This window comes from Botrytis sinoallii, assembly GCF_014898435.1.
Source record: "Botrytis sinoallii strain Bc 23 chromosome Unknown BSIN_004, whole genome shotgun sequence".
Taxonomy (NCBI): Eukaryota; Fungi; Ascomycota; class Leotiomycetes; order Helotiales; family Sclerotiniaceae; genus Botrytis; species Botrytis sinoallii.
Genome location: NW_024066031.1, coordinates 1,943,121 through 1,961,515, shown reverse-complemented (window position 1 = coordinate 1,961,515; position 18,395 = coordinate 1,943,121). Strand labels below are relative to the sequence as shown.

At 43.0% G+C, this 18,395-nt stretch overlaps 7 protein-coding genes across 7 annotated transcripts; 4 read left to right on the top strand and 3 right to left on the bottom strand.

The window, feature by feature from the left end:
* Nucleotides 1-691: 691 nt before the first annotated feature.
* Nucleotides 692-2,048, top strand: EAF02_003022 (uncharacterized protein; the record flags this gene model as incomplete). The annotated part of the gene is made up of 5 exons (XM_038899070.1): nt 692-710; nt 838-900; nt 971-1,089; nt 1,153-1,852; nt 1,909-2,048. 5 exons carry the CDS (start codon nt 692-694, stop codon nt 2,046-2,048), a joined length of 1,041 nt encoding a protein of 346 aa, XP_038761358.1.
* A 960-nt stretch (nt 2,049-3,008) lies between these two features.
* On the bottom strand, nt 3,009-3,589 carry EAF02_003021 (uncharacterized protein; the record flags this gene model as incomplete). Its single annotated transcript, XM_038899069.1, has 2 exons — nt 3,009-3,351; nt 3,399-3,589. The coding sequence occupies 2 exons, from the start codon at nt 3,587-3,589 to the stop codon at nt 3,009-3,011; spliced, it is 534 nt and encodes a 177-aa protein (XP_038761357.1).
* Nucleotides 3,590-9,077: 5,488 nt separating this feature from the next.
* On the bottom strand, nt 9,078-9,441 carry EAF02_003020 (uncharacterized protein; the record flags this gene model as incomplete). The annotated part of the gene is made up of 2 exons (XM_038899068.1): nt 9,078-9,338; nt 9,430-9,441. The coding sequence occupies 2 exons, from the start codon at nt 9,439-9,441 to the stop codon at nt 9,078-9,080; spliced, it is 273 nt and encodes a 90-aa protein (XP_038761356.1).
* A 153-nt stretch (nt 9,442-9,594) lies between these two features.
* Nucleotides 9,595-10,923, bottom strand: EAF02_003019 (uncharacterized protein; the record flags this gene model as incomplete). Its single annotated transcript, XM_038899067.1, has 2 exons — nt 9,595-10,637; nt 10,902-10,923. 2 exons carry the CDS (start codon nt 10,921-10,923, stop codon nt 9,595-9,597), a joined length of 1,065 nt encoding a protein of 354 aa, XP_038761355.1.
* A 240-nt stretch (nt 10,924-11,163) lies between these two features.
* On the top strand, nt 11,164-13,067 carry EAF02_003018 (uncharacterized protein; the record flags this gene model as incomplete). Its single annotated transcript, XM_038899066.1, has 4 exons — nt 11,164-11,237; nt 11,346-12,047; nt 12,099-12,592; nt 12,646-13,067. 4 exons carry the CDS (start codon nt 11,164-11,166, stop codon nt 13,065-13,067), a joined length of 1,692 nt encoding a protein of 563 aa, XP_038761354.1.
* Nucleotides 13,068-13,705: 638 nt separating this feature from the next.
* EAF02_003017 (uncharacterized protein) lies at nt 13,706-15,823 on the top strand (the record flags this gene model as incomplete). The annotated part of the gene is made up of 5 exons (XM_038899065.1): nt 13,706-13,979; nt 14,031-14,098; nt 14,149-14,745; nt 14,803-15,664; nt 15,717-15,823. The coding sequence occupies 5 exons, from the start codon at nt 13,706-13,708 to the stop codon at nt 15,821-15,823; spliced, it is 1,908 nt and encodes a 635-aa protein (XP_038761353.1).
* A 542-nt stretch (nt 15,824-16,365) lies between these two features.
* On the top strand, nt 16,366-17,470 carry EAF02_003016 (uncharacterized protein; the record flags this gene model as incomplete). The annotated part of the gene is made up of 2 exons (XM_038899064.1): nt 16,366-16,818; nt 16,919-17,470. 2 exons carry the CDS (start codon nt 16,366-16,368, stop codon nt 17,468-17,470), a joined length of 1,005 nt encoding a protein of 334 aa, XP_038761352.1.
* Nucleotides 17,471-18,395: the final 925 nt, after the last annotated feature.

The window sequence follows — 18,395 nt, the reverse complement described above, 5'->3', positions numbered from 1 at the left end:
CTGTTGAACCTTTAATATGTTTGTAAATTTTAAAGTTGGTATTTAGAATTTAGAATTCAATCTCGAATCTCGAATCTCGAATCTCGAATCTAGAATCTAGAGAATAAATGTTATCTAATCTGATCTGATCTGATCTGCTAAGTAATGAATAACGTTTGTCTAGGCTTGATCTGTGTCACGTTTGTGAATTCTGCTTGTTGATGCAAAGCCAGACACAAAGGTGGTCCAGATCCCTTGAGGCCTTGGTGATCACGAAATTTTGGCGGGGAACTGGGAACATTGTTTGAAATCAATAATAAGAATAATAAGATTAATTATAATCAACGAATCTTCGAGTCTTTTTACATACAAACGAATAAATAAATGAATACTTAACACCACAACTACTTTCTTATCTTCTTCTTCTCTATTCAAAAATTATTATATTACAATATCTACGAGTACATTTATAAATTCATAGATCAAAGTCCTTTAAATTCACAGTCACATACATCTATTTCAGGATAAAAAATAAAACAAAAAGAGGGGCAGATCATTGCAAATCGACAAGGTGTTTTCTTCAGCTCTTAAACGTACTTTGAGGGCAAGCGGTTCGGGTGTTTCAATTGCGGCTGCTGCTTGTTTTCAACAGAAGAATTCCGTCAAGAGTAATACTGCTGCAAATTTGCTTGGAAGAAATATAGAGAGAAAGATGCATAGTAAGGTTGTTAGTGAGTATCCCCCTTCTCTTTCACTGTGGCGGGGAGAGATGGGAATGGAACGGGAGTGGGATGGAGAACTTGAGAAAATGGATGTAAAAGATGGGATCTACGAACCTATACTGACTTTGTGAAATAGTTATTGGCTCCGGCCCTGCGGCTCACACTGCTGCCGTTTATCTTGCGCGTGCGGAATTGAAACGTAAGTCTATGTCCTGAGATCGGAAATCGATCATTTATGGAGGAGTATCGGGCTGACATTCGGTATTCAGCTGTTCTTTATGAAGGTTTCCTTGCCAATGGAATCGCTGCCGGTGGTCAATTGACTACCACTACCGATGTAGAGAACTTCCCTGGTTTCCCCAAGGGAATTGGCGGACAAGAACTTATGGTAAGTGAAGCGACACTATTGACATGTATTGGGTTGAACTTCAACTGATGAATCTGTGTAAAGGACAACATGCGCGCACAATCCGAACGATTCGGCACCGAAATCATCACCGAAACCGTCGCCAAAGTAGACCTTTCCAAACGTCCTTTCAAATACTGGACCGAATGGGACGACAAAACAGAACACACAGCCGATTCGATCATCATTGCTACTGGTGCCTCGGCTCGTAGACTCTGTCTTCCAGGAGAGGAGAAATACTGGCAAAATGGTATCTCCGCATGCGCAGTCTGCGATGGAGCCGTTCCAATTTTCAGAAACAAGCCTTTGGTAGTTATTGGTGGTGGAGATACTGCTGCGGAAGAGGCTATGTTCCTCACGAAATACGGATCCCACGTTACTGTTTTGGTCCGAAAAGATCATCTACGTGCGTCGAAAACGATGGCTAAGAGATTGCTCGCCAATAAGAAAATTACTGTTAGATTCAACACTGTGGGAGGCGAAATCACTGGTGATGACAAGGGATTGATGACCCACATGGTTTTCAAGAACGTCACTACTGGCGAAGAAGAAAAGGTAGAGGCAAATGGGTTGTTCTATGCTATAGGACATGACCCAGCTACCGCATTGTTCAAGGAGCAAATCGAGACCGATTCCGAAGGATATATTGTCACCAAGCCCGGAACCAGTTATACCAACATTGAGGGTGTTTTCGCTGCTGGTGATGTTCAGGATAAGAGATACAGACAGGCTATTACTAGTGCAGGTATGTCATCTATCTATTTCTGTAGACTGTGAGAAAAAGGCTAATTATATCTATAGGATCCGGATGTATAGCAGCTCTCGAGGCCGAGAAGTTCCTTGCTGAGCAAGAGGATGCTGAAAATGATTTGGAAAAGGCAGACGCAGAAAAGGGTAGCAATGTTGTTGTTCCTGAGTATAGATCCAACCCTTTGCTTTAGGTTTTTCTGTCATTGGCGAGTTCAATTTTTTGGCATGGCATTATAGATAGAAGTCCTGGCATGGATATCCCCTCAGTTCAATTTCGTTAGAAAGAATAAAGAAAGAAATATATTGAAACTATCGTTGATTTTCTTTCGCGTTGCTTTTGTGTGTGCTTTTTTTTTTCCTTTCAGCGCTTTCTATTTGTTCTTTTCATTGTTTTGAAAAGGCCACCTTGAAGACCGATCTACATCGGTCTCTACCCTTATCGTGTAAAATCCCAACACATTGTTTGAGACCTAGTTGGTCGGTCATGAATGCGGTGGTTCGAAAAATTCGAGCTTCTAGATTCTTGGATATGAGAGGACGGTTTGTATGGACGCAGGCGGTGCAACCGAGTTGTAAGCCTGAAATTATTGTGGCAGACTATCAACAGGGCACGAGTGAAGCAGTTAGCCGATGAAATATATTAAAACCAACATATGTAAATGATACAACCACTTGGAAGACCGAGACTTGACCGAGACCTCATGGGAAGAAATTTATTCAAGGTATAAAGTAGGCCTGTGCCGGTATTGATTGTGAGTTTGACTCGGATTGCTTTTCTTGTTATCTGGAATTTTTCGAAAGTCGAAAAAAGAGATTCGATTTCTCATCTCTTGGTTTGCTTCCATCGTATCGATTTCTGGATTTTACTCGAATTGAATTATTGCAAGAGTGAGCTGAGCGCATGCAGAAAGAAAGATGTCGACTACATTCGCACTTACATCCGCATCCGCGCTGGAAACTCCCGTCATCGTCATCGATACCTGTATCGTAGGTGCAGATTTTGAGCATTGCTCTTCTTCCTCCCCTTTCCCTTTTACTCCCTCGCTCTCCTCTCTCTCCCCCCTATCATCTCATTCCCCTTCCGTCTCGACTTTTCTGGACATTCCTCGGGTTTTCAGGACCGCTTCACCCTCGACGAGAAATCTACGATTTCATCGCGGGAATGCGATTCCCCCTTCTCCGGTAACGCTGCTGACGCCGGTTAATAGTCCCGCGTCGCCGGAGGTGCGAGATGGGTTTCTGGGAGTCCCGGATTTCGGAGTGGGTAGTCCGAGTGTGAGGTGTAAGGGTTGGGGTCCTTTATCTTCTTCTTCTTCTAGAGAGTGCGAAGGTGAGGGCGATGGGGAGGTGCATGGAATGGAGAGGGGAGAGTTGGTGATGAGTCTGGTTGCGCCGCCGAATACGCCGTGTTCGCCTTTGGCTTTGGGATGGGTGGAGAGGGGGGTGATGGATGAGGGGGGGGAGGAGTGTGAGGATTTGGTTTTGAGTGGGAGTCTGAGTGAGAGTGAGAGTGAGAGTGAGAGAGAGGAGTCTCGAGATACTTTTCGAAATAGTAGTGGGTATTCAATAAGAGAGCGTGTTTTGGGGGATATCCCGCAAATTGTGGTGGGGCTTGAAGAGGAGGGGTGGGGGCAGCTCGGTGTGCAGGCGCATGCGGGAATGCATGAGGGGTGTGTGGTGGAAAGTTGGGAGATGGAGATGGAGATTCAGCTGTGGAATTGATTGAATACATTATGGATTTGGTGATGATATAGATCATAGGAGTATCTGTGATGGAGTGATTGGGGATTTAAAAAATTGGTTCGCTTTATGTAGCGTGGTGTTTGGGGCTAGCGATGCATGGTGCATTTGCTGGGTATTGGAAGTTGATATACTTGATACGTAGAATCATACCAAAAGTTTGGATTTGTGTCCTTTTTCGTGTGGAATTATATTCTCTAATGTTATAACTGGGTAGCTGGTAGGCTTTGTTCTCATACTCAGATTGAGTTTTGCTCATTGTGGTTGTTCTAGGCTTGGAAGCTTCGCAATCTTCTACTGATTGCAAGTCAAAAGAATATTTCGTGAGTGATTGAGAATGAAGCTTAACTGTTCATCAGGAATTTGAGATGTGAATCGGTGTGTGAAGCTAACTGGAAATTCGCTATTGCTAATCCATTTACATCTTATTATTTTATCCATGCTCTTGGTATTTGTTTGACATCTTGATATCTTGACGAGTTAGCGTTGATATAAAAGCCTCGGTCGGGATAAAAGGTTAGTAGAGGAATATGGAATGGAAATTGATATGATGTGATATGATAAGATTGAAGCACAAATGAAGACACTCTCGAGAGGTCAATTTCTGGACTGAGTCGATATAAGAATGAAAAACATGGGTTTGAGCAGTAAAGAAGGATTGCAGAGTTAAAGTGGGAAGCTTTGCGATCATTTAGTGGTGCAGCGAGCTGCGATTGTGATGGGAAGTAGCGTGGCTTGATTCTAGAAGGATGACACGATGCTATGGTTCGAGATATCAAGAATTTGCGTTGGCTATTATAGACAAGAAGATCAACTTAGCCTGCCTACCTAGGTCTTTGATAGTATATTTGTTTAGGAAAGAGCGGGATCGAATTCATAACCGTGTCTCGGTGAGTGAGATGAAGCGGTTGATTTGATGTATGAGGGTAGGGTAAAGTAAGCGAAGTTTTTTATTTGTGTTTGTGTTGGAAGTGGAAGTTTCCATTTATCTACTTTGGACATCTGTGGGGTGATCTTACTTTCAGATCTGCCAGGTTGAGTTATACCGTAGTTATAGGAGCAATATTCATCACGTCGTTTCTCATGCATGGCTCTCTTTGGGTTAGCTTATAATCACAAGTCAGACTGGCCAGCTAGAATAGTGAGCTTGATGTCTAAACTCATGCTATTTTCGGGAAAACTGATGAATTTGAACGGATGTGAAGGCTTGTATCTGGTTACCTAGGTATTGAATGCGAAATGGTTGATTTTTGAAATATTTGCTGTGGTGAAGTGTATATACTAACTAGTGTGGGACCAGTGCGGCTAGCTCATACTTTCAACTTTGAGATGACTTGCGAGTTATATATGGAATTTGGGAAAAAAAGCTTCGTATGGCCTAACTAAATTACAGTTCATTAGAAGTTCCCATCAAGCTCTGATTTCTTAGCCAAGGAATACTACATAATCCATGCAAAGTATCAAACAATCTTCACAAGGCACAGTATTAAATGTGTATGCAATGGGTCTTGCAGAGCCGATACATCCTCTCACTCTTCTTTTCTAATATACATAACCCCGCGAAAATTCTCAAGAGTTCCTGAAGAGGCTGAGGTAGAATGGAGTAAGCGTCTTCTTCTTCCTCAAAGTAACTTCTTATCTCACTCAACAGTTTATTGTTTCTAGTGGAGATGCAATTCTCCATGACTTTAGTCCTTGGTTTAGGACTCTCAGTTCAAGGATACATACTTCTTCGGACACTTAATAAAGCCAATGAGTATCCGGGATAAAAATGGTAAGAATTCCATTACTTACATAAACAAACTCCAAAACTTCAATGTGTTTCGATAATCGAAAGTCAGCAAATTCTCTAACCGCTAATGCTAAAATCTACCAGTTTGGCCAAAAATGAATCTAACAAGCCTACATGGGCTCACACACCAAGTCTTTGTGCCTGCGTCTCTCTTGACAAGATAGAGGTCTGCGCCTATTTGGTTGCTATGTCCGGACAGCGTAGCTTGCTTAATCTAATCAGAATTGCAACCCTGGAACAAACGGCGAAGATGGTCGCGGCGATATCGGTGGGGGCTGTGCTGAGTTAGACACACACTTTACGACAGGCAGAATTGGAAGTGTCTATTGGTTCACACTAGCTATTTGCGAGATTGGAGAGGCAATCCTGGCCGGCTTCGAAGCGTTCGTTACCGACGCCACTAAAATGGCGCTCGATGGAATCATCGACGTCCCGAAATAAGGGAGCGCTAGATATGGATAGTGTTGGGACTGGATCGAGTGGGAATTTGATTAGTGGATAGTATCGCAGCAGGGGTGGAGGTTTCTTTCAAATGTATTATAACCATTATCTCTATTGTATATGGTCAGGCAATGATTTGTTTTGCATTAATTTATGGCTAGCTTAATTTGTGATAAACTTAAATTTATGTGTAAAGAATTTGGTTAGTAGGCCAAGCTAAATACCAAACTAGCGCTCATTTTTTCTTAAAAACTTGCTATTGGCGTTATCTGATTAAATAACTCATCAATCGCAGAGAATTGATTCTTTCAACAGACCATGTGCCTATGACTTTACAGGATTAGGTCAATAAGAGAAGTATCAGGATATAATTGCCGCAAGGTTAATTTGTTTAGGGAAGATATGCGACTCTTTCCAATGGACTTCAAGTCTTCAAGTCTCCAATTCAGAAAAGATGCTTTGATCTCTCAACTCAAAAGCTTACTTCCGCCTTGATCTAATCTCCTGGAACCCCCTGCATCTGGTAAGCGATACTGTAACCTTACCCTAGCCGAATCAGACCAAACGCGGTGAGACCTGCGTTAGTCTATTTCCAATCCACTTTTAATCCTCGACGTTCTCGCGAATCTCGAATCCACCTCCGTGCGAGATCTTCACTGGGGCAGATTCGCTGTTGTGTTAGAAGCACAGGTCGCATTGGGAACAAGAACAGAGCTTATCAGTTAGTAGAACTTCTCACAATTAATGTACAGGATTAGACGCTGCAACGAGGGAATCAGAAGCCGAAGAGCTGCGATTTGAGAAGCTTGTTATTGGCGGTCTGACATGTTATCCATCCCTTGTGCTCTTGAAAAGAAGCATATCCCGTAATTCTGACGATACCCTTGTCGCGCTATGTATATCAAACGTCATCTCAACTGTTGGTGCGGCCTAGCGAACCCAATAGGGGCACAGATCCGTACCAAAGATGACTTGAATATATGGGATTTATCTCTTTAGCATAATGACATAAACCGCTTTTTGGGGTCATCCCTGCTCCATGCCCTAGATTTACATTTTGCTTTCATAACCGTTATTTTTTAGCCAGGCTAAGTTGTTTAAATGGAGTACCGAGGTATTGGCAGATGATAATCTATTCTACGCATGTAGCTAGCATTCGGATCAGATCATCAAAAACAAACGGTTTAATCGAGTATCGAGTGCGTGATCTGACCCGGTCGCAATGCAACAGAGTGGCAACGAGTCATCCTAGCAGGTTCATTCTGCAACAGCGGAGGAATGGAGACCAACTTAGGATCTTGCTTCAATCTGAAGAAGTATTATCTCTGTCTGCTGTGCCACCAACATCTCCACATATAATCAGATCATACTGTAGTTCTACCTAACAGGTTTCATGAAAATTTAGAATAGCAATCCTCACTTTCAAATTCCGAATGATATACTAAGAAACAATGCTATAGCGACTGCGTCAACCTAGAATCTAACTTACCAAGGTCGAGTCTTGCGCCTTTGGTTCCAGACGCAGACATGTCAGGCGGATCTGAGCAAGAGGTAGGCTACTTGCAGCCTAGATCATGATATGGACCAAGATACTAGTAAGTAAGGCTTACATCATTAGGTTATTTTCGATGCGAGGTCTAATTCTATGCGAACCGCTAATGGTTTGACCTCTCTACGGTGTCTGAATAATCTCTGCTGCAATTTCAACATATTCAAGCAAATATCTTCTAGTTCACAATTTATACCGCAAATTAAGCTCTCAATCTTTCAATTATATAGGCAAACCGCAATCAGATTACCGTACGTCTTATTCCATTTGACTTACCTGAATCCCGAATAACAATATTATAGCTCTTACAATTGCCTTTCGATTCTTTGCCCTATAGCTGGGTGCGGTTATCCTATCATTATGCGTAGAGCTCGAACCGCTGGACCTCAATCATAACAGCCTGAAGCGAGTCACTCTCAGGAACCATATATGGCGAGAGACAACATGGTTCGAATGATGGAAGAGCATGGTTCCCGCCTCGATTGACACTGCAATTTCAATACCTCTACTTATGCAAGCCATCTTGCATATGCCGAGCTCGCCTGTCTTAGCAATGTTATTTGTAAGTCTAACTCTTCCCCAAATCGAGGCTGAGAATTGACATTCTGCTGGTTAGCCTTTGGCGTGAATCACAGATAGGATCGTTTTATTTGCATCTGGCTCCATAGCGGGACCTAGCAGAGGAAATATTCTCTGCGAAACGGGAGTAGCCGTTGTTGCATCAACTATCATTCTTTGGGAAGAATATCGACTCACATTACTTGGTGTGATCTTTGGAGTAACTGGAATGCTTAACTTAGGATTCGCCGGTGTGTTATACAATTGCCAAGATTGCAGTGATCGATGGTGTTGGGAAGATCAGTGGGAAATGGTGGCATCTTTATACAAAAGACTGCATCATAATGAGACGTGTGAGGAACCTGTCTTATCGTCTTATAAAGGACAGTTTGTAGCTTCCACAAATCGTATCAGAGAAATTACACTTGGCATCTATGAGGAATTGCTTAGTGCGATAACATCAACGACTGGTTGGAGCCACAATGAGACCATAATTGGTAATAACTTGGACAGACCGGACGTACCATATTTCGGGTATACTGTTGAGAGACTTTAGAATCTGCTTTTGCAATGCTCGAACTTGCGGATTGCAACTATCTGTCCAAGTTTATTAAGTCAACGGAGAAGATTCGGTAGGATAGATGATTGTCAATGTTTAGATTGAAAAAAAATGTGTTCGTAGTGTTGAAATCAGCTCGAGCTTTAAAATTTTCCATATCTGACTCTAAGAATGTCTATTTTGGTCTTGGTGGTTAATTCTCTATATAATTGCAGTAATACATCATTGTTCAAGACTAATTGCTCAGTCTTGCAAAGGCTACCAAAGAACTAGACTGCAGATTCATCGCCGGTATCACTTCATCAAAGGCAGAGGACAAATTGGGCTGGATAACCAAATGATACAATGGGATCTGAGTTGGAAGAGACGTAATATATTGTGCCAAGCATTAAATGATCGCAATGAGAATTGACGAATAAAACACTGAAATTGCTACTTTCAGTAGCCTATAAAAACATTACATATCAAATCCATTTACTATACAATGAAAATTCATAGTCAAAGATTTCTGGAGATCGGACTGCATACTAAGCTGGTTCTCCTAGAAAAGCCAGCTTAAACTCGTTCAGGTTGTGTAACTTTCACACATCTTTGAGTGGGTTTTGCGCTGCTGCTTCTATTTTCATCTGGCTTTCGAGCTGCATACCTTCTGTTAACCCCCCTTCCCTCTTTTCGCCGGCCCCAGCCCTCACAATCTTCACAGCAGCATCCCTCCCCTTTCCTTCCAAAATCAACTCCATTTCCGTGTCCATCTTCCAGGTTTTAGGATTGACAGGAAGCCAGGATGTCTTGACCTTCGTCGCTACTCGCCTACAGAGCACAGCTATCCGCTTTATAGATCGCTGTTGGAAAATATTTCTATGGCTAATCCAAGGGTAGATAGCTGGTCACTGGTGTTTGTATGCCATCCGACCCATTTTAATGGTGGCATACATTAACGTCCATAGTTTCGGTAGTTCTTGGTGGACATGTAGGTGGAGTGACGATGCGAACAATGGAGGAGAATTTGTGGGTTTCTGAGGTGGATGACAGACAGGTTGAGAGCGGGATTTGGAAGATTTGTGGATGGAATGTTTGAGTTAGTGCGAGAGTTGCGTTTTAAGGAGTAGCAGATATTTGATGTGCTGCGGGGAGTTTAACTTTTGTGAGGAGTGATTGTATGGCGGCTACTTCTTCTTCTGCGTCCCCAAATTTCAATTCTTGCATTTTCTCAATCGCCGGTTCTCTATCTCCTGCTGCGTACTCATAGTCGGAGCATGTAAACAAAATCGACCACTCCTCCACGACCTCATCAAACAGCGTAGCATTCCATCCAAAACTATCAGAGAGAACATAGTTACCACGACATTCATGTTGAGTGAAAAGGTGCATGTATGGCTTTTGACGTACAGGACATTTAAGTGGACGCATGAGACGGGTAACATTAGCATATTCCGGAGAAGAGGACCAAAGACAGAACCCCTCGGGAAGCTTGCCTACTTGCGGACCAAGAATACCTGCCGGTGGAGGATTCCAAGTGAGACCCACTTCATTACCGTTGATAATAGGATACACGATAGTTCGAATGCGGCGAGCGTCCAGAGTTTGAACACCCTTTGTCTCTGCGAGGCTATGTAGCATGTCTCTTTTGATGCGAGCACATTTGTACATAATGGACCATTTCTCAACCCATCTTGTGGGCTCAGTGGGTATCCACATACCCCCGTTAAGCATTTGATTCACTCCTTCCAATGTATGCCAAGGTTGACCGACACAATAAGCTGTGTCGAAGAGCAGGGTGTAAGGTTTTTGGCCATCAGGGCAAATGGGGTTCTCTTTGGCGCTAAGATCCGTATTCTCAGTGATACTAGGACAGGTAGAGATAGGGAGCGTGATTGTGTAAGAAGAGGGTAAGGACTGCACTAGAAGAACGGCGTATGGAGGTTCCTCATCTCTGGTGTAAATAGATACTTGATTGTTTGTGCCACTATCAGTATTTATCACAATTGGTTTTCTATGGGTGTCATTGGAGACCCGAGTGGCATCAGTAGCCTCGTGAGTAGGTAATGGCGGATTTAAATTTGGTAAGGCACAGCCGGAGACAGCAAGGGAGGTGACAGTGAAAATTATAGATTTAAGTGATTGACCGCCGCATGTTGGAACTAGGAAAAGTATCAAGAATGAGAATAAAAGAATGACAATCGCGATCAAACGACTACAATAGCTTTGCTTCGGGTATTAAGCAGTCAGACTGTGCCATAAAGCTGCCTAAAATGACCACTCACACGGAGGCAAACCAAAATGGCACAGGATGCCGAAGGTAACCTTGCCAGTCCTGATTCGAACTAGGTTCTTTTAATATTCGTGATTGAGAGACTTTCTCGCATTGGTCAACCTTGTGCTTATCTCTTGAAAAGATTTAATACCAATCTCTGTACAGTCAATCATTGCGTATCTCAATGTAGCGAAGGAAAGATGGCTTGGAGAGGCGTACTGCTAGGGATAGACGAGCAGAAGATCTAGAGCTCCGTTCTTGCGATTCAAAGTCGTATTTGATAAAACATGCTCTGATCAAATAAAATTGATGTCTTTTGGGCGGTGATGGATATGAAGTCTGCATTGCTTCTCGTAGAAAATCTTCACAAACAGTCTAAAACCCTGACAAGATTTATTCGGTTGCGGTTAATCATGAAATTCGACGTTGAAAGGAAAGGCATATTATATGCCGACGGATTTTGCGTCGAATTTCATGCAAATCAAACGTAGAAGGCGAAAGCTTGCATTATACAGTGTTGTAGAGATCATTCAAATGGCCATTGTTAGTGGGGACATATTGGCAAACCAACCGTTGGTGCTGATTCTCTTATAAGTTTTGGGCTTTCGACGCATTCAGTTTCGCCATTTTCATGCCCACGGTCCAAATATCTGAACAACGCCAGCATAAATCAAAAAATGGCGAAATCGTTCAATACCCTGTTCCTGTTGAGTATTGTTCTTCCAACAATTTACTGGCTGTGGACAAAGATACTGGCTTGGTCGACCAGAAATAAAGCCGGATGCTCTTCTCCGGTCAAGTACAAACACCTTGATCGAATCTTAGGATTCGACCTCCTCGCGAAGAAGATGAATTACACAAAGGCCGGAAAGCTCCTGGCTTTAGACGATGAATTATTCGCAAAATATGGGAAAACATTGCATACACTATTTTTCGGTAGAAATCACTGGATGACTATGGATCCTTTGGTTATACAAACTGTCGCCGCTACTCAAGCCGATAAGTTCGGAAGTGCGCCTTCGAACCGTAAGCCAGCTGGGCCGTTGCTAGGTGATGGCGCCTTTACCACCGATGGGCATATATGGAAGAGGTCTCGAGAACTTCTCCAACCCGTCTTCAGTCGGTCACAAGTTTCACAATTATCAGGGTTGGAGTCTCATCTGCAACGCTTCCTTGAACGTATACCTCGAGATGGTTCTACGATCGATATCCAACCTCTCGCCCAGGGGCTTTTCTTAGATAGTTCCATGAAGTTTATCTTCGGCAAATCGTCTGGTTCACTCTCACCTTCCGAACAGTAGGTATTTAGTCAACTGATCTCGTTGAAACATGCTTACATAATACGTAGAACTGCCGAAGCCAAACAGTTCTCAGAAGACTTTGACGAGGGCCTTCGAGGAATGCGAAACAACTACATGACAGACAAATTTTCATGGCTTGTTGGTCCCGACAAGAAATGGCTTGCTCAATGCGCCAAGATCCATGCTACCTTGGAAGGTTATATTGACGAAGAGATCAAGTTCCAAAAGCAGTCAAAGTTACCAGGTACATCGAATAAGCATATGAATGGCTCATCGGGATACCAACACGTTCTCCTCAAAGAGCTTGTTAAAAAGTATCCGGACGACAAGACTCTCATTCGAAATGAACTCATGAACGTCTTTTTTGCAGCTAGAGATTCAGTAGGAACGGTCACTTCTAGCATGCTATTTCTCCTCGCTAGAAGTCCTGAAAGTTGGGGGAAATTGAGAGAAGAAGTTGCCGCTATCGCACCTGAGCAAGAATTGACTTTTGAGTTTCTCAAATCCTTGAAATATGTGCAAGCTGTGATGACGAAAGTAAGTTGATATGGTATTCCAAAATAGATATTGAGATATCAGCTAACACATGCATAGCACTTCGACTAATTCATCCTGTCGATCGAGCTTGGAGAACATGTTTATCCACTTGTATCCTCCCACGTGGTGGTGGGAAGTCGGGGAACGACCCTATTTTACCACAACCAGGCGACCAAATCGAGTTAATATATGGTTGTATGCATAAAGACAAAGATATCTGGGGTGATGATGCATCAGAATTCAACCCGGACAGGATGGTTCGACTTAAACACAGTTGGAAATTTATTCCATTTTCCGGGGGGCGTCGCACATGCCCGGCCCAGCAAAACGCATACACTGATATGGTGTACTTCTTGGTCAGGATGGTGCAAGAGTTAAAGACCATCCATAATCGGGATGATTGCTTAGAGTATGTCGAGGAGTATGTCATGACCAAATCCAGTCGAAATGGAGTCAAAGCTGCATTCTCAGTCAAGTAAGGGTCTTTGGCCATCGATAACCTATGACAACCTGTACTCACCTGGCTGTATATACAATATGATAGGTGTGATTGACGTCGTGTTCAATCGAGCCAACTTGGAAACCAAATACCAGAAACGTTATTGGCGCTGTCTTGAGAACTGCCTATGCACAATGTGACAGTTTACAATCGTTTATTGGTGCGACAACTGAACCATGCTTACTAAGCTGAATTGATAATGTCCACGTGACTGTAGTCGCCCCCATTTTGGAAATTCAGGGTTCCTGATACGCTAGAGAAACGCGTTACTTTAAGCACCGACCTTCCGTGATCCGTCAATTACCACCAACATGGCATGGGATCACCAGAGGGGCCGAGGAAAGCCAAAAATATCAAAATAAATGCTCGATACGAGTTCGTAGGTAGAAACTAATAATTCCATATCTGGCTGAATCCATCAGGAACCCCCCGCAATTTGAACTGAACCCCTAATCAGGATTGCAATTCATGTTATGAATTGTTGATATATTCTCAGTCTCTCTTTACTTTCTTGTATAAATTCCAACTTCTATACACTCTCCCACATAGCCTTTACGCCTTGTCTATATCTCGTTCTTTGCCGCTGCAGAACTCTCGATTCCATGATATGATTGAGCAATGAGTATTTTCTCATATGTGCGGAGCATTTATGCTCTAGATACCATCGATACACGCTTCACGAATTCTTCTTCAACTCCATATGAAATTGATCCTGCTGCAGCAAAGTCGAAACGAGATGACTCGAAACCAGGCGAAGGGGTACGAACAGACAGCAATGGCAGACCAATTGCCCAGCCGTCGAGATGGAATACCAGAGAGTTTTATTTCTATTACTTCATCTTCTTAACGGTTGTGCCATACATGTTTTGGATCGCCTATGATGTGTCTAGACGTTAGTATATGACTTGCTTCTCTAGCAAAGATAAATCTGACTGTTGTCCAGCTTCCGATCCTAATTACCATAAATACCAGCACCTTCTTTCTGATGGATGGATTCCCGGGCGCAAGATTGTATGGGTTATTCGAAAAAGTTAGCTATGGCAAATGCTAATTGAACGTAGGATATTTCGGATGCACAATATTATAACTTTCGAACCAACGTACCATATCTCGCGATTCTCGTCGTTTTTCATCCTCTCCTTCGACGGATATATGAATTTCTCAGACCCATCTCTGCTCGAGTAGGATCGCCGAAACTAAACGGCAATAACACATACATATCTGTGGCGGAAGGCAATGCGAGACTTCAACAACGTACCGGGTTCGACTTCATTTTTGCTTTCATATACCTCCTCGCTTTGCATGGATTTTCCGCCTTTAAAGTCATTGTGATAGTCTATGCAAACTACTGTCTGGCGACTCGACTTCCTCGAAAGTTTGTGCCTGTAGCAACATGGGTTTTCAATATCGGTATATTGTTTGCCAACGAGCTCTCAGATGGGTACAGATATACATCAATAGCACAATATGTGTCTCCCAAGAATGAAGCCGGTTTCCAACAAGGGGCTATGTTACATAGCTGGGCAGAGTGGATGGATAGTTATTCGGGCATTATTCCACGATGGGAGATTCTGTTTAATCTTACTGTCTTGAGATTGATCAGTTTCAATCTGGATTATTACTGGAGTTTAGAGAAAGGAGCTGGAAGTGCACTAGAGGTAGGTTATCATCAAAGTGCCGTCCGTATGCTCTCATCTAATACTAATGCGCAAAAGAAGAAGCAACTTGACCCTGCCAATCTTTCCGAGAGAGATCGCGTTGCGATGCCTGCGCCGGACAAGGACTACAATTATCGAAACTACTTCGCATATGCGATTTATGCCCCTTTATATTTAGCAGGACCAATTTTCACATTTAACGATTACATTTCTCAGTCGAAATATCGCCCTGCTAGCATAGACAGTAAACGAACCTTTAAGTATGGTATTCGTTTCCTACTTTGTTTGTTGGCAATCGAACTTCTCCTACATTTCGATTATTGTGTGGCTATTTCCAAAGGCAATCCCAACTGGTCTGATTACACCCCAGCTCAACTGAGTTTACTCTCATACTTCAATCTCCATGTACTATGGTTGAAGCTTCTCTTACCTTGGAGATTCTTCAGACTTTGGTCTCTCATTGATGGAATTGACCCTCCGGAAAACATGCTTCGCTGTCTTTCCGATAACCCATCTACTGTTCAATTCTGGCGAAGTTGGCATCGCAGCTACAACCGCTGGATCATCCGCTACATCTACATCCCTATGGGAGGTTCTTCATCACGAAATTGGAAAGCCCAAGTCCGATCAATTGTCAATTATCTCGTCGTTTTCACATTTGTAGCATTATGGCATGATATAAGTCTTAACCTGTTGGTGTGGGGCTGGCTCATAGTTTTCTTCATGTTACCGGAAGTTATTGCTGGCATGCTCTTCCCAAGAAAGAAGTGGCTCAATGATCTTACGTATTACAGAGTCATTTGTGGTATTGGTGCAGTGGCGAATTTGATGTTCATGATGATAGCAAACTTGGTTGGGTTTGCTGTCGGTGTTGATGGGTTGAAGAGCATTATTTCTGGCATTTTCAAGGACTTTTCAGGTACGTTCTACTCAAATATTGACAAGGGGCATTCAACTAATCCAAACAATAGGAATCGTTTTTCTAATTACGGCCTGGGGTGCACTTTTTGTTGGATGTCAGGTTATGTTTGAAGTAAGGGAGAGTGAGCACAGAAAAGGAATTTTCCTAAGATGTTAAAAATACCATTGAGGCCAATATTAAAAATTGCAGTTTTTTTTCACATTTGAGCTTCTATTATATCCTTGAACTGTTGATTCTTTGTTTCACTGAAAGATGACTCGCGTAGTTCGAAACTGATCTCTTTAAAATTCAATCGTCACCAGACAGTAAATAGTCCTATTATATCCCGTAGAAGCATCACACTTTCTCTAGTCAACATTAAATCTGACTCTCTTCTCCTGTATCCCATCTAATTGCCAATAGTCACTGGCACTTCCAATAATTGATTTCGTTTCCCACACATAATCTAATAGGAGAAAATTTCTGGCTAAATCCATTAACTCCATGGAGTTATGATGCCACAAGAAATGTAACATGCTCACCAAATGATATATCCATGGACTTGAGCTGAGTATCTGGACATATCTCTTATCATTTAAAGTTGCAATACCCCTTTGATACTGACACTCATCGAGTATCCATCTTAGTATCTCCACTCTACTTCGCGTCACAGAAATCATCTTATTATACAACTCCTCACATCATACCACCACATCAAGATGCCCACCGCCATTCCCAAAACCATGCGTGCCATCATGCTCCGCAATCCCGGTCCTCCCTCCTCTCTCCAAATCGAAACGATTCCCACTCCCACCTCCCAACCTGGCCAAGTATTGATAAAAGTTCGGGCGTTCGGTCTTAATCGCTCAGAAGTTTTTACAAGACAGGGTCACTCACCTATCCGGGAGGTTCCCCTCCCTCGAGTCTTGGGCATTGAATGTGTTGGCACTGTTGCTGCTGTTGTGGAGGAGGATGGTGCAGGGAAAGATGGATTGAAGGTTGGCGATAAAGTAGCTACATGTGTGGGTGGAATGGGCCGTGCTTTTGATGGTGGTTATGCGGAGTTTTGTGTTGTGCCCAGGGGACAAGTTGTGAGGATTGGAGTTGAAACGGGGTTGGAGGAGTTGGGATGGGATATTTGGGGTGCATTGCCAGAGATGATTCAGACTTCTGTGAGTCATCTCTTTTCATGTGACCTCCTTTTTGTCTTTCCTTATTCATACACTCATACGTCTATGGTACCTATTCATGATACTAACCACATCCCAACAGTGGGGCTCTCTCTTCTCCTCCCTCAAACTCAAGAAAGACGACTCTCTCCTCATCCGTGGCGGAACTTCCTCGATCGGTCTCGCAGCCGCAGCACTAGCATCCCACCACGGCGCAATCGTCACATCCACCACACGACAACCATCTCGCACCCAACTTCTTCTCGATACAGGTGCTCATCGCGTTCTCATCGATCCAGCATGCGGTCTCATATCTCCCACCACAAATACCCGCTTCGACAAAATCCTCGAACTAGTAGGTCCGATCACCCTTGATGATTCTTTCAAGCTGTTGAAAGCGGGGGGTATAATATGTCAAGCGGGTATTTGTGGCGGTAAATGGATCTTGGAAAATTGGAATCCTTTTGCGGTGGGGGCGGGTTATTTCACATCGTATGCGAGCAGTGTGGATAGATTTTTGGACACGCCTTTGGATAGGGCGGCGGGATTAGTTCGAGATGGGAAAATTAGAATCCCGATTAGAGTTTTTGAGGGTTGTGGGAGATTGGGGAGGCGCATAGGGTTATGGAGATGGAGGCGGCGGGAAAGATTGTAGTTGTTGTCTAGTGGTTGGGGTAGAAATAGTTTGCTCAATATATTGATAGATTGAGCCCTCTTTGTCACATACGACCATAGACTGAAGAGAATTGGGCATCCCGTCCGCTCTGCCATACAACAAGCTTCAGATCGGTGGATTAGTAGTTGGGTGGGTGACCACCAGCGAATCCCCACTGTTGTATGTTGATTATCATTTTGCTTCTCTAATCTTTTTTTTGGGTTGTTGAGAGGACCTTATGTGAACCTGCACTGTCTCTTTCTTACATCTTGTAACACACGATGAATTGATCTCCTCCTTGATCTAATTCTACCCCTATTCATTCACTTTTGTTCTTTCTCTTCATCTCACATTTGTTAGTCATTCGTTCTTGTATTTTCTTGTTTTGTTCAAGCTTTGCTCCTCTTCGCACTAGACTTTCATCTTATCTTATCTCATCTCATCTCATCACTCACTGATTCTCAATCTTTATTTATTGCGGCCGTGTTGTCACGAAGTTTGAATTGTTCATTCGGCATTCATTGCCAAAGCTCTCTAGCTATTTCAGCAAAGCCATTTTCAGATTAACCTTAGTCCAGTTTGCATTCAATTCTGCCTCTCTTTCTTCAAGAATAGGAGATTGAATTTCTTTTAGTTGTTTCCAAAGCAGAAAATCCACCTTCTCTCATTCTCCAACAAGCGTTTGGTGTACCAATCCTTCCCAATTCTCCTCAATTGTTCCTCTCCTTCGCTTTCTGAAGTCACATGCATGTTCCATTCTAGATCGGGGTAACCTCGCACGTGATCTCTACGTCACTATCAAGTCCCTTCGCCCTAGCTTTGGGGGGCGACGAATTAAGGAGCTGTTTTGCCAAGATTCGAAACGTTTATTTTGACTTTTATGATGACTGCTTTGTTTGTTTTCCATGTTTCGATAAAGCTTGAG